The 18,083-nt window shown below is 35.7% G+C and overlaps 1 protein-coding gene across 1 annotated transcript; it reads right to left on the bottom strand.

Annotated features, from left to right (window-relative positions):
• Nucleotides 1-423: 423 nt before the first annotated feature.
• On the bottom strand, nucleotides 424-10,723 carry LOC142344203 (uncharacterized). Its single transcript, XM_075395748.1, has 4 exons — nucleotides 10,441-10,723; nucleotides 9,656-9,791; nucleotides 9,307-9,404; nucleotides 424-637 (listed from the first exon to the last, which is right to left on the bottom strand). The coding sequence occupies exons 1-4, from the start codon at nucleotides 10,608-10,610 to the stop codon at nucleotides 463-465; spliced, it is 579 nt and encodes a 192-aa protein (XP_075251863.1). The 5' UTR covers nucleotides 10,611-10,723; the 3' UTR covers nucleotides 424-462.
• Between the last annotated feature and the right edge of the window lie 7,360 nt (nucleotides 10,724-18,083).

Genomic DNA, 18,083 nt, shown 5'->3' with positions numbered 1-18,083 from the left:
TTTAGAGAGCACGTGTCATTGTATATCATTATGTACAAATACGCCACGTGCGTCGGGGGGTGCGAATAATATGCGCCCACTAAGCTGGGGGGGGGGGCACAAACGGAAACGATCCGAAATATCTAATGGTCTATATTCAAACATGAAACTCCGAAATAACTTTTTGAAACATGACAGCTATTACTTCAATTAATTGCAAATCAACTTGTTTTCATATCCCCGTCTAGAAAGATATGCTTTACTTTTTCCGTTAGTGCAAACCCCCAATATTTAATCAGGCGAGTGCTGTAACTGTGGGGTGCATACAACGATCTCGTTAACAAAAATTGATTGCCGGATATGTTTATTGTTGTGCTTACAGTCAACGTTTGTGTCAACACAGAACAATTCGTGGTAAATTCTTCTATTTCGAGGGCGCTAAACCGCAACAAAACTTTTTAGGTTTAAGCAAGCTATAACTTATTAAATAAGAAGCTTTTTGCTTGCCTTTGCAGCAGAGGCACTGGCTTCCTCCTTAGACTTCGTAGTGAGATTGATAGTAGCCGGCCTTTCTGCTATGAACACTTTCGTCACAATTCCCAGGGACTTCTTACCACTTGTCTCTTTGAACTCTTCTACAACAGCATAGGGTACAGAGCTGAAAAAAAGAGCGTTTTACTGAAATAGTTGTTAGTGCAGAATTTACATGTTCATGTTCAAAATTCGAGGATATGTTGCTTTCAAAAACACACCAAGTGGAGTCTGCTTCTATGAGGACCAACAAAAAATATCATCTGATCATCAACAATTCTTATCCGGATTCTTCCAATCTGTCAATAATGCGATTCTTACAAGATATATCATATCATGAAAGATGTTGAAATGATTATGCAAACCCGGGTCGAACGTCCTCCCTAAAATCCTCACATTTTGTTGTAAGAGTGGGGGGTAGTTTGCCTAGGGGGGTGTGTAATTTGATGTAAGAGTGTGGAGTAATTTGTTCAGAGGTGGTAAAATGATGTAACAGTTGGGCTGCAATGGGAGGACTTTTGAAGAATTACTCATATGACTAAAATTGCAGCGTAAGAGTGGGCTGCAATGGGCTGCAATGGGAGGACATTTGAGGAACTACCCCCCTGACTAAAATTGCCGTTTATTAGTTGGCTGCAATGCGCTGCAATGGTAGGATTTTTGAGAAATTACCTCCCCTGACTACATTTGCCATGTAAGAGAGGGCTGCAATGGGCTGCAATGGGAAAACTACTGAGGAGTTACCCCCCTGACTAAAAATGCCATGTAGGGTTGGGCTGCATTGAGCTGCAGCGGGAGGTATTTTGAGGAATTACCTCACCTGAGTAATATTGCCATCTAAGTGTAGGCTGCAATTGGCATCAATGGGACGACTTTTGAGAAAGTACCCCCCCCCCCGACTAAAATTGCCATGTTGGAGAGAGCTTCAATGGGAGGAATTTTGAGGCATTGCCTCCCGTGGCTAAAATTGCCATGTAAGAGTGGGCTGCAATGGGATGCAATGGAAGGACATTTGAGTATTTACCTCTTCTGGCAAAAATTGCAATGTAATAGTGGGCTGCAATGGGCTACTATGGGAGGACATTCGAGGAATTACCTCCCCTGACTCAAATTGCCTTGTAACAGTGGGCTGCATTGGGATGCATTGGGGATAAAATGGTGTAAGAGTGAGCGGGTATTTGCTAAGAGGGTAAAATGAGGTAAGGCTTGAGCTCCCAAGGGGGAAGAAGTTGTTTATGAGTTGGGGGTTTTTTGTTCCGAGGCAGTACAATGAGATAAGAGCTGGGCTTCCAAGTGTAGAGAGGGGACAATTCTAACAAGTGTTATTCATATACATTAACCGTGAAGAGTTGGACAAGTTTTGATGGTCTGGAGGTTAAGGACAACCAGCTGGAGGTACAGAGGTTGTGGGTTCAAAACTGGCACTCTTCGAGTATGGGGCCAAAAAATGTAAGATTAAAATGATGTAGAGTTGAGCTGCCAATGGGGGTAAAATGGTGTAAGAGTTAGGGTGTAATTTGTTCCGGGGGGGAGGGTAAACCGATGTAAGAATGGAGCAATGGAGGATTTTTATCGGAAAATGCAGCTCAAAACACTTAAGTCTGATTGGGCTGCATTAAGCGTCCAACGGGTTTAAAATTGTGTAAGTGTAAGGGGATAAAACATAAAATAAGCCCGCACTCTTTCATCTTTTTGGTCTGTCAAGAGGGGTAAATTTATGTAAGAGTACAAGGGTAATGGAGAAATTACGCCCGAACTCTTACAGCTTTTTACCCCACTTGACAGACCAAAAAGATGTAAGAGTGGGTGTTACTTTGTATTTTACCCCTCGTTTACTCCTATGCCCCATTTTACCCCCGTTGGAAGCCTAATGCATCCCAAAAGGATGTAGGAGTTTTGAGCTGCATTTTCCTAAAAATCCTGCCATTGCAGCCCCACTCCTACGTCATTTTTGGGCGGAAAAATTGGACCCTGGAACCATATAAGACAGAGGTTAATTCAAAACGACGTATGTGTATCGGCATACCTATAGTAAATTTGGCCTAGTTTCGATGAGTCATTTCCGTTCATTTCACTGACTTTAAGTAGTGGACAATAATGGTGGACAATTATCAAATGACTGTTAATTAAACAAAATTTTAAAAATTTGAATTGAATTTGAAATAAATTTGAATACGAAATGGTAAATTCAAATATGATATAAAAGGAAGTCAGAACTCGGGAGTTCGCTGTATGTTAACTTGGAAAATGCACTGAAGTGAATATTTTTTTGTCAGTTTTGCGTACTGAATACACTGAACATCAAAATATATGAATTGTAGACTTTATGGAGCTGTTTCAAATTTTTCCGAGCAACATTGTTTGGCCTGTTAAGCCACTGAGTATTCGTGATATCAGTATCTGGGTACTATCTCTATTCAGCTATTGGTATGAATGTCAACATTACGATCTACTGAAGTGTACTTGATAACCTATCTGCCAATTGGGTATTCTGTATTGTTAAATTGGGTTGTATTCTGTCTCGTCACCGGGTTAGACCAAACCGTTTACTATACATATTTATTTCGTTTTCAAGTTCATTTGCTCCCCGACTTTTAATAACTGCTGCTGTATTTTCTCCCAACTTTTCAGCTAAAAGCAATACAATAACATCGTGTTTTCAAAAAAAGTCCCTAAAAAGTGTAACAAAAAGAGCTACTTCTGAAACTTCGAGAATCATAAACAACGAAGCACAATTTAAATTGCAGGAACAGACACATATGTTCCCGAAAAAAAACCCAAAATTTTTTGAGAAACAGATCGACTGCTTCAACGAAGAGATATCCAAAGTTATTGGTAATTTGGTGGAAAAGTAAGATAAATCCCGCTTGTCGGACAATATTGAAACGCCTGATAAGAAAATTACTTTTAACTTATGCAGCGAAGCAGCATTTAATTTTAGATGCCACTTATCGCAAATTCAACCAGAAAGACATCTCCCAGCAAAACGCAATTCCTTCAAATGTTTCTACAACAAGTGGACATATTAGGCATGCTGTCAAAAAATAAACTCCAGCGGCTGAAACAGAGACTTTATTACTGCTCGATGGACACGATTATTCTGACAGCGTTTACCTGGACAAAATGCAGCAGTGCAATTGAAAGATACAGTTGATGGAGTCGTAAAAAATTTCAAACCTCACCGTGTTGACCTTCGCACAGTTTTGCTTGGCAAAAACAATTGTTAATGACAAATCTGGACGAGAAACTGAAAATGTTATGTCTGGAAGTAGATGATCTATATCGGTTGTAAAACGTCTTGAAAAAGCCCTTACGGATAATGATATCTCTTATGACAGATTTCACCAAAGTATCAACGAAAATAAAAAACCTTATGAACAACATTCGTCATTTTTTTTTGAATAACCAACAAGCAGCTGAAATGAGAAATGATCCCTCTATTAGCCGCACTGGTTTGTCTTAAAAAATTGCATAAAAACAATTTTTCAATCATTAGAAACAATTTAATTCAAGCAAATCACTTTCTATACGATCTTGTGGACATCTTGATTCTAAGCTGCTGCAGAAAAATTATGTGCCCCATTGTTATTCGTCATTTTTACAATTTTCCTAGAGAATAAAAAAAGTACTTTTGGTTGATTTTGAAAAAAAATACTGGACACAACAAAAAGGTCAAATTTTGTGTCTATTGAAAAAATAGTTGATCCCTCACAAGAGTGTTTGAAGTCTTTTATCATTTATTCGCGTAGCATACAACAAACATACAAAATCATATCAAATTTAATTCATCGTGGAGTTTTGCAAACATCCCTTATAGTAATTCAAACATGGATTACGAACAGCAAGACAGTAATGTCAATATTTGCATTGGTGATCTTTTCGTACAAAAAACTTGATGAAAACAAACAGGAGTACAGCAATGGGGCATTAGACTTGGAGTTTCCCGACATTTTATGTTAAATGCAAAAAAAATTGAGATAACTAACAAAATATTTTCAAATCAAGGTTGCTTGAAATTATTGAACATCCGTAAGATAACTTTTTGTTAACCTCTAATGCAATCAAAATCAAAAATTCACCAGAATTTATTTAATTGAGTTGAGCGCTGAAGAACTATTGCATATGCTTTGGGAGAAATTTTTCTGTTACATAGAGATTATAGCATTGACCAACGAATCAGTCCCACATGAATCAGTAGAAGAAAACAATCGCTCACCAACCTTTGTTGTTATACAAAAAAAATCAAATTCCACAGCGCGAAAAATGCTGACCGCAGATTTAGATCGACAGAGGAGAACGAAAACGCGACTTTTTAAAAGGGTCACGAAGTTTTGCTCACGGGATAGATTCAATGAACATTTGCCTATTGCGGATTTGCGACCTACAGATCAACAGCAATGCTGCGTTGGAATGTTTACGAAAATCAATGAAGTGTTTCAAATATACTCGAAAACAAGCACTTAAACATTTTTATCATTCGTCAATGTAATAAACCAAAAAATGGCTAAACCAAGGACACAAAGGGAACTTAAAAACTCAAAGCAGAGAACACCAATTCAATAGTCAATACAACTTCTCGGGATAATCAACAAACTCTATGAGCGTTCAAAAAACAAACGCACCTAGTGAACGAAGACTAAAATATGCGCAGCGCTAATATTTTGTCTGTTGTTTAAGCAATGTAAACCATCGAAACAAAAACCAATAGTTAGGACGCCACATCACAGATACCAAGGTGTCTGAAATTGAAGCAGACTAAGTACAGACTACAAGCACTTTTGATGTATTTTTTCAAACATTTGAGGTAATGCGCCAAGTTTGTGGTGATTGCGTTTCTCTAAATATCCAAAAGTTGGATCACTAATCTGAAAATTTCATTATAGAGTTTTGACCTGTAGAGATATCTACCAGACCATTAACAAAATAGACTACAAAAATTCGCCTGGTCAAAGAATTCTTCGCATGTGGGCTCAAAACAAGGAGAATGCGCAATTGGTACACGCATCATTAGAAAATTTTTAACGATTATATTCACAACCGCATTTTACAAATATTCTAAAACCAGCAAATGTCAGGCCAATTGATGAAATAGGATCAACTACAGAAACTATCTAAATATCATTTTGGTCACAGGAACATTTCCCATAATCTGCTTCCGCAAATAGAGTGTGAAAATTGTTTGCCGCAGCTGTAGTTCGTAGAAAGAGAATTTTGAATTTAGAAAGTGAGTTTGAATTTTAGAATATGAAATTTGTTTGCCGCAGATGTAGATTGTGAAAATTGTTTGCCGCAGATGTAGACTGTATAGTGTGAAAAATTTTTCGCTGCAGACGTACATTGACCAGTGTAGTGTCAAAATTTGTTTGCCGCAGGTTGTTTGTTTGATGTAGGTTGACAATTTTGTATAAGAGTAAACTAGAATTGATAGAGGATATTGAAAACACGACTTTTTAAAAAAGGGTCATGAAGCCTTGCTCACGGAATGGAGTCAATAGACCTTTGCCTATTGCGGAATAGCAACCTATATATCAGCAGTAAGGCTGCGTTCGAATGCTTTCAAAGTTTTATGATTTTTTTAAAAGTATACTCTCAAAGAAGCACTCAAACGCTTTTTCTATTCGTCATTGTAACCTCTACGATCACAGGAAAACAACCCAAAAAAACTGCTGATAGAAAGTATGCAATGCAAGAATGGCAGATTAAAAGATTTTGGAATTGAAGATCTTACAATAGTTGAATAAATAAGGTTTGATGTAAGAAAGGAAGGAACAAACTCTTTTCAAAAAGAATTTTAGCAGTTCTTAATCATTTTTGATATTTAAAAGAATAAAGTGAAATTATGATTATTAACTTATTTAAATTGTTTTCTAGGCTAGTAAACTTTAACATATTATTTAAAATGTTCATTTACAAGTTTGAAAAAAATGGAACTATTATTGTAATTTATAACAATTAAAAATTGGGTTTTTTCACCAAAACTATTATTCTAAGACTACCAAAATTATAATTAACGCTTTCTTCTTAATACAGTCAGTCCCGTAAAGTTGCAACGCTATCGAACGTTTCAAAGGTCAAAGTTCAAACTTAAAATATGCATATATTTAGCAAAATACTGTCCATTTGCATGCCCCAAGCTTTTCGAACATTCGCTTGCGTTGCAACTTTATGGGACTTACTATTTACCGTCATCTTAGATTTTGCTGAAAATAGTTGATCAACCACACACATGACTAAGTATCAACCTTTTTCGTTCAAAACCAACAGTTTCAAACTTCGGCTGACGCAAATGTTGTGTTACAGCAACCGAAACAATCTTTTCAGCGAAGAACAATTTGAAATCCAAAACCAAAAAATGTCGACATTTGCAAAGTGTTTTTTCTCTGAAACAGTAATAGAAAACATGTAGAGTGGGAAAAACACTGTGGAATTTTTTAGGTTTTGCGAAAGCAGTCAATGCAATTATCAGCAAGAAGTTCTTTAAGAAACTGGACTGTTTCAAATTTTAAGCGCTGGCCATTAGTTTTTTTTACATACCTAATCAAAGAATGATTGCAGTGCGTTCAAATAGGACCTGCGATATTTGAAAAAATTATCACTAGTCATGGTGTAACCCAGGGACAGACTTACGAATCTTTATCTTCACAAAGCTGGATTTGAGTTTGTACAATTTGCAGATGACATGATTCTATTATGTTGATACGATCTTTGAGAAAAATTACAAACACAGTTGGTAACATAATAACGAAGTCAAAGAGTTACTTTAAGATAAATTAACTATCTTTGGATGCTGAGGAAGCAGAGGTCCTTATTTTTTCTATAAAAGATGAATTAAAACCTTTAATTACTTTAAACAGGAATGTAACTAAATCTTTGGAGATCTCTAATTATTTACGGCAAAAAATATATAGTGTATAAATTGAAAGATTAACCGGGGCAAAAAACGTCAGTTATATTAATTTTAAGTATGATCATTGCCGTGATGTTATTCTCAAATAACATCTCCCACCGGTTGAATTAATTCTTGCAAAATTTAAACTAATAAAAAATCCCATAAACTTCAGTCAGTGTGGTACGTCAGACCAGAAAGTTTTAAAAATGAGCACAGCCTGTCTTTGGTTGCGAGGAGTGCAACTTTGTACTTTTAATAACTAATATCCTTTTTTATTTCTTGCTTTTTACCAGCTGTTTGTCCCTCTTAGTGTTATAAATCAGTCGTTGTATTAAGAATTTTTGTTCACTCATTAATTGAGGGTAAACCAACTCGTTTAACGTCACCAATTATTGGCCTAGGATTTCATCGACATTTTCACACCGTGTTCTTTTGAAACATTTGTGGAAATTCGGGTATTAAATTATTTGTGATTTGTCTTGCTGTCTTGTGGAAGAGTCCCAACAATGACAGGTCCATTAGGTTTTTGTTAAGTCATAAGAGACTTAATCATATATTTCAATTAGTATAATGGTTTTTATTACTAATTTAATCTCGAAAAAATGTTTATATATTTTTCAGACGTTGCCGATTTTTTCTTGTCCTGTCACATATTCCAGAAAGTGCTTAATTCTTAGTCAAGTTAACGTAATTTACCTCAAGGATTGATATTGAAAGCGGTAAAAAAATCCTAATGTTATTTTTCACAAAATCCCGAAATTATCGTATGAATCATGATTATAGCAAGCAGACGATTGCGAGAGCAGTGGACGCGGCAGTGTCTACAACAGAAAAAAAAACAGGACTAAAATTGGTTTTAAAGCAGCAACTGTTCGAAAGACATGTGTTGAAAACTAGATGGGATTTCTTTGCGGAAAACCACAGCATTTGCTGCAAAAAATTAAAAGACCTTATTGTTGAAAATTTTTTAAGATTTCACAACAATTTGTTCTCAGTTAATCGTCAACAAGGGGAAAACCATCTCCACGTGGAAAAACTCAATTTTGTTTTGGAGTTAATTTGCGTTTCGTGGATAATATAGACAAATTCAAGTAACCAATTTTTATTTTTTTGGTCAATTATCTTAACGATGAAAAATAGTAATGAAAATGGCAGACATAATTTACGGGAACATATTAATTTTGTCACTCGTATTTAAAAAAAACTAAGCACGTTTCCACAACTTGAGCATTCAGATATCCTAAAACCTTATTGCTCAAATATAATTAGCAATTTATTGAGTTCCGATTCAGAGATTTAATTCGTCTTATGAGCAATGATATGGGCAGTTTACAAAACTGCTAATTGTTTTCTCAATTTGCAATAGGCATCGCAAGGATTATTTCTGAAAATAATTGTCAAAATAATTCTTTCATCGCCGTCTAAATGATAATTGGTTAACACTCACTGTTAGTAGCCACTGATCAAAAGCGATGCTTGAGATATCAATAAGAACATAAATGAAAGGGATAAAATCAAGGTCACTGTTGTCTACGGTTGCCCAAAAACAGACGTCGTGAAAAATTTTAACAGATATATGCAAACTTGGAGCCAGTTTGAACAAAATTTGCTCACTTTCACAAATATTGATACACACTCATAACCCTGATCCTAAAAATGGCTCTGAGACACAATGTCAAACTCGAGTAAATTTACTTAAGAAAATAGACATTTTCTACGTAGTGGTTTTACGTCTGGAAGTAAACAGATTTTTCGAAGGAATAGTTAATTTTCAATATTGCATTGAAACTTTTCATCTGAAAATATTGTACTTTAACGATAACTCCGAGGCGTGTTTCATTTTATAACAGGATGAAGCATTGGAAAACAAAATTTTCAAGTAGGGTAACAAAGTTTGCTTAACTCACTAGTCTTTGATGGCAGGTGTTGCGAGCTCCTGTCTCAACACTGGTCCCAAGTCACAGTCAATTACGTAATTGTCTTTTGATGATCCACTAACTCCAAGCTGGAAAAAAATGAAATTCACATGAATTTTGCTGCTTTAATTGTAGTTTGTCAACAACATTTATTTGAACCTCGTTGGTTTTGTTAGAAAAAGCTACGCTCAGAAAGTATATGGACCTTATTTTTAAGCTGAGGGTTTTAATGCCTGGATTGAGATGCTAGATAACAATTTGCTAACTGTTTTTAGGGAAATTGTTTTTTCTCTGCTCAAACTACGAACGTAATGTATTGAGAATCGATTTTCGAGCTTACAACGTAAAGCGTGTGCATGTTAGCGGATGATTTGGTTGTGAGGTCAACTGCTTTGTTGATTTCTTCCAAAACGGTCACTTCTTCTGAACTCATTGACTCATCAAAGCAAACTCGTAAGGGCGATAAATACTCGTATCTAAAATCAATAATCAATTTAGAACCAATTTGGTTTTTTGATGTTTGAGCATGTTATAACATTTTTATCACGTCTGACAATTTTTTCAGGAAGACAAAAGTAAATGAACAATAGCTCATTTCAAAATCCGATCTATATAGTTCAGCATTGGTAGTTTAGGGCCCACAAAATGGCGGATAATTTTTGTAGACTCGAGAACTGAAAGCCTAGGTGAATCTTTTTTTCGCAAAACTAATGATTACAATACTGTATTGTATTAAAATTAAATAGCTAGTCGTCTCTTCGAGCTGTTCGGCTACCAGAGTTCTTGAGTTAGTCAAGTTTTTTGGCTCTAAGGGATAAAAAGAGCTCTTAAGAGCACATTGGATTGTTAACATGGAAATTTGAAACTGATTTTTCGCAAATAAGTGCCAAATTTTTGTTGCATAAAATTTTTTCAAATTTTTTTCAAATTCTACCTTTTTTACATGTTCGAAACTAGGCATGTCAATTTTACAAGGCCTATCAATGTGAATTTTTAATCCGTTAAATTAGCTTGACTTAAATTGATCTTTTGAAGAATTCAACAAAACATTCAACCTAGCAATATCAATTCTAAATTATTCTGATTGATTGATCTCAATCTAGTTACGACTTAAGCAGTTCTTACGTGGTTGATTGCCAGAACCAAAAGGGGTGTTTCTTGATGACAAATGTGCCCAGTTTGACATTGGCTGCTTCGTAAAGAGATGAGGCCGAGACCACAGTTTGTCCGAGTCCCAAGGTCATTTTGTCGGTACATATTGTCTTCACTATATCGTCTACCACAGCCTTATACATTTTATTCGCTCAAATATATTCACAATTTGATCTGTTTGATTTTATTAAAAATTGACAAGAGAATCAATAATTTTGAAGGGAAAAAATAGTTGAGAGATTTGATAAGCAAAAACGAAGCGGAACGCTAGTTTTACTTGAGGAAAATATTGAGCTGCAGAAATTTCAAAAAACAAGGAAAACGGTCACTGGTTAAAATGTACATAAAACTGCTTTGAAGACCAAAATTCTGTTCAGATCTTTTCAAGTTCGATCCAGGTCGGTAATCATGATTTAAGCAAGACCTTGAGAGAGGAATTGGTGTGAAAAGCATGGAATTTATCAAAGGAAACAGTGCATGGAAATTCTTTTTCAAAAATCGACATCTGTTCATTTTGTTAAAACACAAGTTTGTGAGATGAACTAATAACTGTTCTCTACCAGAGCATGACAGCCATTTTTGTTTGTGAGTTAGCGCAATGATATTGTCCATTGCCGCCTACACTCTGCCGACCTTTTACCCCGAAAAAATGATGAAAGAAGGGGGGGTTTAAATTGGGTGAGTTTTTAACAAATTCACCCAAGGTTTATTTTTTTCTTTTCTTTATATGTGGGAGGGGTCAATGGGGGTATTGCGGGGGTATTTAGGGGGTAGGGGTTTGTTAATGTGGCATAATTGGATCTGAAGGTGAGACTAGAGTCGTTGATAGTGCATGTATGTAAATCGATAAAAGCGAAGGGGGTTTGGGGTGTTCTGAATAACAGCCAACGTGAAAATTAGCCGAAACAGTCAAAAAGGGGAAAGTTAGAACTAATACTAGCGATAATAGCTGTAAGCAACTATAAGGGTACGTGCAATTGACGTGCAATTATTGTCCATGCCTCGCGGGCCATGGTCATCCTCACGGTTTCGTACAACTATGCCGATGTAATACTATGTCGGCATTCAATAGTGACGGAACTGAAACTTAATTCAAAAATTGCCTAAACTGCGAATCCAAATCAATTATCAAAAAAATTATAGCTGAACTTATTTTGAAAGCAACCAAGACACGCTGATCTGTAGTTGGGTTGCGATAGATTAATGTCCAGTCTCATGCGATGGTCATTGTCCGCAATTATCATTGTCAGCTTTTATTTTATCTCGGTCCAATTGTTTTCTCCTAAAATATAACAAAATCCACGAATCCAAAATATCACCACGTCATTGTGATTGGTTCGGAATTTTGCGGTCATTCCATTTAAAGTGAAATGATTGGTTTAGAAACATAGCCGTTGAAAAAAATGAATGAACTTGCGGAACAATTACAACAGGCAGAGAATTTCGTCTGCATATTTTTACGTCACCTACCTCGCCTATGGGGTTTGATATGATTCTATCACAAGCGAACAAAACACCACGCACGACTGGCTATGTTTTTTTCGCATTAATATTTGTATGCTCTCAAATATGATTGGTTAATGTTTTTTTCCGAACAGCATTCCATTGGTACCTTTCTTTTTGGCTAATAATCATGGCTTCGAAGTTAGGGTTGGTGTGTATCCTTTCTACTAGTATTTATCTATTTGTAATTGATCTGTCGTTGAACAGAAACTGCTAATTAAGTGGCGTTTAAGCAGAATTCAAATAAAGCTTAATCAATTTCCAATTAGACAAATAATTTTCATATTAATAATTGCTGATTAAAAAATCAAATTGCAAATTTGAAAGTAATGATAACATAATATGTAACAAAATTTAGCTCCTCGATTAACTTCATTCTTAAAACTTATAATACGACGTAGAATTGTTTTGTGTGCCCCAGTTGGCATACAGTTCATGAAAATCTCAAGATTTTCCCGAATCAGTATACGTTTTGAGACCGTACAAACACTACACCAAACAACTTCTCATTTCTACCATTCGCTTCAAGTTTATATAAAAATCGGTTTATATAATAAGTAAGTAAAGAATCTGATTCAGTATTAAAAGAACTTACTTTGGTAGAAAAGTCACCTTACCGAACTGAGCAATTTTTTATTACTTTATAAAATTTAGCGAACAATCTAAGTCTGTACTATCTCGGCAAATTGCAAAAAATGAAAGCTGATCTCAAATTTTATTTCCAACTATGTTATAAGAAAACCAACTGATTCCCTCACTTTTACAAAAATTTTGGTCTCGGAATAAGGCTGGAGACTGAATCACAGGAATTCAATGGTAAATCAAACAAGTATCTTTGCTCTAAAACAGGGGGATCGTATGATAATCTTCAATTCTACATGGACAATAGAATTTATTAATGTCATAGCGTCAAAAAATATTATAAATTGCAATTGAGGACAAAAAGGTTCGGCTGTTAGCTTGTTTGACACTTTTCCTCCAACAGTTAAATCTTTTTCAGAACTTAAGACCAACAGGATAATGCTCATAATAAAAACCATTTTCATGTGTCTATACACTCATTTATTATGGATGCGTCCTGCAGTAACTGATTGACAATATACAGTTCAAAATTCATTACTCCTGTAACACTATTTAAATAGCTCCATATTATTCAGTCTGAAATGATTTCAGAAGATAAGCAAAGTTTCAACATTTTGACCTCTTTGAAATAGATCACCTAAACCTTGAACTTAATTATGTGTTAATTTTGGCTTCTATATTCTCTATTCAATAGCGCGAGGAAACATCTATAAGTACTAAAAAAATAACAGTGTGCGGGAATTACTTTCATTGACTTAAATATAATTCTAATCAAAATTTTTAGCTCTTTTGCTATAAAACGGTTCCACTAAAATACGAAAAGCAGTTAATCGTAAAACACTATATAAAAAATCTGCAAAAAATTTAACTTCTTTCAACACAGTTTTTTCCTTATCTGTTCTGGTGGACATCTTAAAACCTTTTATGATAGTCAAACTCACATTACTTACAAATTTAAACACCTTTGAGACTAATGTTTGGACAACATTTAGCCTCAAAAACTTTTCAAAGATCTAAATTTTTTAATCTAATTTTTGGTTCTGCCAAGATCAATTAAGTACGCAGCCATTGTTTTGATATTTGCTCCTTTTTTCTGTTATTTTGAACAGAAAAACAGAAAAACGAATCTCCCCTAGATTGCATTTCTTGTCCCAGATCAGAGATTTTGGAAAACCAAATTTGACTAAATCAGCACATACTAACGTGTCTTGTGAAAAGAACTAAATCAAAGTGATTTAGGACTCCCGCCACCAACAAAATATAGACAGAATAACTGACAACCTTAAGTTTTTTATAATAGCCATTTTGATAATTGGATAGCTATATAATAATAACTTACATCATGAATACAGGCTAGCAAAAATGCTTAATGTTTCGACTGACAAAGCAACAAAAAAATAGTACTTTTTCTCTATTGCTGCCCCAGATTGAATCAAATTCCCCGCAAATCTTATGAAAGGGCAAAAGCTAGAGCAAAGTTTATCTTTTAAATTAACAGTCTTAAAAATAAATATTTTGTTGAAGACTATTCTTCTTTAAAAGAATCTGACCTTTTTCGGAAAATATTTCACTAAATCTATTTTTTGCTAGTTTTAGTTTACTTTGAAAGGCGGTGACATCTTAGAAAAGTCGTAATGTTGGGGCTATTTACGGAAGATATCAGGGATATTTTTTTAAAGCCAATGTTTAGTTTTTTTCGCTTTCATCATCCATCACAATTAACTTTAACTTATTGCAATACCAATCTGTCTGAGTAAAAAAAGTTCGGTCTACGGAACGATGAGTTTCCAGATGTTCAAAATAGACGTCGATAATTTATCCATCGATGGATCATAGAAAATCCATGAAAATGAAATTTTCGAAAATCTCACATTTTTGTCAATTTTCATTTGCGTGCGCCTAAATATCTTGATTTTGTTGTTTTCAGTAACGTGTCACCAAAAAGAGCCGATTTTAAACACTTTGGATGAATTTTATTTGGGATCAGGTGATGAGAGTGTTTACAAACGTGATCTTGGTATAAGTCTGGGTTGGGGGAGCTTGCCGCCACCGCATGTAACGGGGGAGCTTGCTGCCACCGCATATAACGTCACCGCATATAATGGGCTGAGGGGAGGTCTCTAGTCCACCTAAATTAGAACTCTTTATACCTTTTTTTCAATGATGCTCTTTTTAGTGACATACAAAACTCCCCCCCCCCCCCAACATCGATCTTGAGTTGCAATGATTCAACTACTGGGCGTGTTTGAGCATCTCCAGAACACGTTGTTGGACTGGTATAAGTACAGGGGAGGTTGGTATAAGTCCGGGGGCCGGTATAAGTACGGGGGTGTTAGTGGTATGAAATGAATGCAGTAACGTGTTACCAAAAAGAGCGGGTTGTATGGCCTCTTCGAGGAGTACCTCCAGTGCGGGTGGGGTGATATACCACCAGCAGTTACCCCCCCCCCCCGGAGGGGGGTTATACCAACAGTTAAACCCAGCAGTTGTGCGGGTGTTGGTGTGTGAGGTGGGGTTGTGGCAGTATTCTTACAATGTAGTGAAATACATGTGAAAACCGTTTCAGTAAAGTGTCACCAGAAATATACGTGTCAACCGCACAGTAACGTCCCGGGTTGGAGTTTCAGTGCATCTCATCGATGGATCACTGTTGCTTCATAGGACCTATATTTGACGTCTTTTTTTACCCGTTTTTGACGTTTTTCCGATCAATTTTGACGTTTTTTGGACCCATTTTCGACGTTTCTAATGGATTTTCTATGGCCCAATGAAATCCCATCGATGGATTTTCTATGATCCAGTGAAAATCAGAGCTTTGCCATCGATGAATTTTCTATGATCCAGTGAAAATCAGAGCTTTCCCATCGATGGATTTTCTATGATCCAGTGAAAATCAGAGCTTTGCCATCGATGAATATTCTATGATCCAGTTAAAATCAGAGCTTTCCCATCGATGGATTTTCTATGATCCAGTGAAAATCAGAGCTTTCCCATCGATGGATTTTCTATGATCCAGTGAAAATCAGAGCTTTCCCATCGATGGATTTTCTATGATCCAGTGAAATTCAGAGCTTTCCCATCGATGGATTTTCTATGATCCAGTGAAAATCAGAGCTTTCCCATCGATGAATTTTCTATGATCCAGTGAAAATCAGAGCTTTCCCATCGATGGATTTTCAATGATCCAGTGAAAATCAGAGCTTTCCCATCGATGGATTTTCTATGATCCAGTGAAAATCAGAGCTTTCCCATCGATGGATTTTCTATGATCCAGTGAAAATCAGAGCTTTCCCATCGATGGATTTTCTATGATCCAGTGAAAATCAGAGCTTTCCCATCGATAGATTTTCTATGATACAGTGAAATTCAGAGCTTTCCCATCGATGGATTTTCTATGATCCAGTGAAAATCAGAGCTTTCCCATCGATGGATTTTCTATGATCCAGTGAAATTCAGAGCTTTCCCATCGATGGATTTTCTATGATCCAGTGAAAATCAGAGCTTTCCCATCGATGGATTTTCTATGATCCAGTGAAAATCAGAGCTTTCCCATCGATGGATTTTCTATGATCCAGTGAAAATCAGAGCTTTCCCATCGATGGCTTTTCTATGATCCAGTGAAAATCAGAGCTTTCCCATCGATGGATTTTCTATGATCCAGTGAAATTCAGAGCTTTCCCATCGATGGATTTTCTATGATCCAGTGAAAATCAGAGCTTTCCCATCGATGGATTTTCTATGATCCAGTGAAAATCAGAGCTTTCCCATCGATGGATTTTCTATGATCAGAGAAAAAGTAATGAACCATCGATGACCCATCGATGGACTTTTTATGAAGTTTCTATGATCCATCGATGGGATTCACTGGGACTCCAACCCGGGAAACTAACGCCATCCTTTCATCAGTAAATGATTTTTTCCGCAGATTTAATCCCAACAATTTCGTTGGTTAATTTGAAAGCCACAATGGCTCAAATTCAATGTGTTATTTGCTCAAAACTCAAAATGTAAATTGTATGTTAAATTTTTCCTAACGTGACAATCATAAATTTTTTTTTTTAAACTAATGCGCATTAACGCGCATCAATTGCGCTTTTCCGTCAAAGTTTTCAGCTTAATTTCAACGAGGTACCAAATGCTTTTAAATGAGAAACGTTTTTTATTATAGATTTAGTTCAAATACTACTATCAGTAGGTAAAATTAGCGCAATAATCCTTCGCAATTTTTGCGTTCTCTCTCTTATATCAATAAAAAAATCACCTGCTAATGACACGCTGTCTCGCTTGGGGTTGGAAAAAGTGGGTAATTATATGTTAAATTAATCAATTGTGCTTAGCCAACCTTAATTGATAATGTAACATCTAGATTCGGTTTCGTTAACGTCAATTTTGAATTAGGTTTAAACTGTTCCCCAATTGATCTGCATGGTTTTGTGACTCCTATATATTTTAGTCAGTCAGCAGACACTGTAAATTTTCAGATTTTGCCTGATGAACTACATCAAACTTGTCTGGACTATTATCGATCTGATCTTTCCAAGCTGATCATTAATTAACAAACTATGAGATTTGAGCAGAATAATCTGTGGTGAACCAATTTAGCTCACGAATTGAAAGCTGCATATTGGTAGCGGAAAAATGTCTTGAAAATTGTATGAACGTTGAGATGAAGTACTTTTATTGAGGTAGTAAAAATCTTTCATTGCTCCAAACGACATATGATTTACATGAAAAAAATGTATGAAGAGTGAAATGTGACAACCGTTAGCGCCAAATGTAAAAAACGACCTCCAAAGATCAGAGGTTAACAGCTCCAAGTCTTTTAAATTTTTTGTGTTTAAACAAATAGATTTTTATTATAGAAAAAAATTTTGTCAAAATAAGTCATAATAAATAAAACAAAATAAACTAGTAAAGTGCGATCTGAGATAGAAAAATCATCAGAACTATTTGCGCAACAAACATTGCATGCAAAACGTAATATACAACATTGAATGAAAAAATCTACAGTATTTATTAAGATTTTCACTTTTTATTCTGCTTCAGTTTTTGTTGGCAAATCCCTTTTTCAATTCCATTGGGTTCCTAAACAAAAGTATAATATGTAAACTTAATCAACCAAAAGAGACAACAAAATCTCTCAAAAAGGTAGGCGCAAATCTAGCTGAATTTTGCATCTTGCATCTCTAAAACATGAACGTTTATCTTTCACATTTTTTCAAATGAAGCTCACAATTAGTGGATTCCATGGATTCCATTTTATATATCTACGACCATTTTCAAAGAATCGGAGACACATACACACACACACACACACACACACACACACATACACATATATATATACACACACAAACACACACACACACACAGACACGCACACACAAACACACACACATGCACACAAACACGCATACACACACACAATTACAACACACACACACACACACACACACACACACACACACACACAAAACACCCACACACACACACACAACACCCACACACACACGCACACACACAACACACAC

Source organism: Convolutriloba macropyga, chromosome 8 (genome assembly GCF_964194025.1).
Source record: "Convolutriloba macropyga chromosome 8, txConMacr16.3, whole genome shotgun sequence".
Lineage (NCBI taxonomy): Eukaryota > Metazoa > Xenacoelomorpha > Acoela > Convolutidae > Convolutriloba > Convolutriloba macropyga.
Note: the sequence above shows the minus strand (reverse complement) of the source record. Positions and strands in the feature narration are given on the sequence as shown.

Bases quoted from the DNA above. Each gene is read 5' to 3' on its own strand.
- LOC142344203 (XM_075395748.1), bottom strand. From the start codon at position 10,610: ATGTATAAGGCTGTGGTAGACGATATAGTGAAGACAATATGTACCGAC. The intron at 9,405-9,655 runs GTAAGCTCGAAA...ATTTTTTTCCAG, and splicing joins ACATGCACACGCTTTACGTT to CTTGGAGTTAGTGGATCATC. The intron at 638-9,306 runs GTGAGTTAAGCA...TCTTTTTTTCAG, and splicing joins ACACCTGCCATCAAAGACTA to CTCTGTACCCTATGCTGTTG.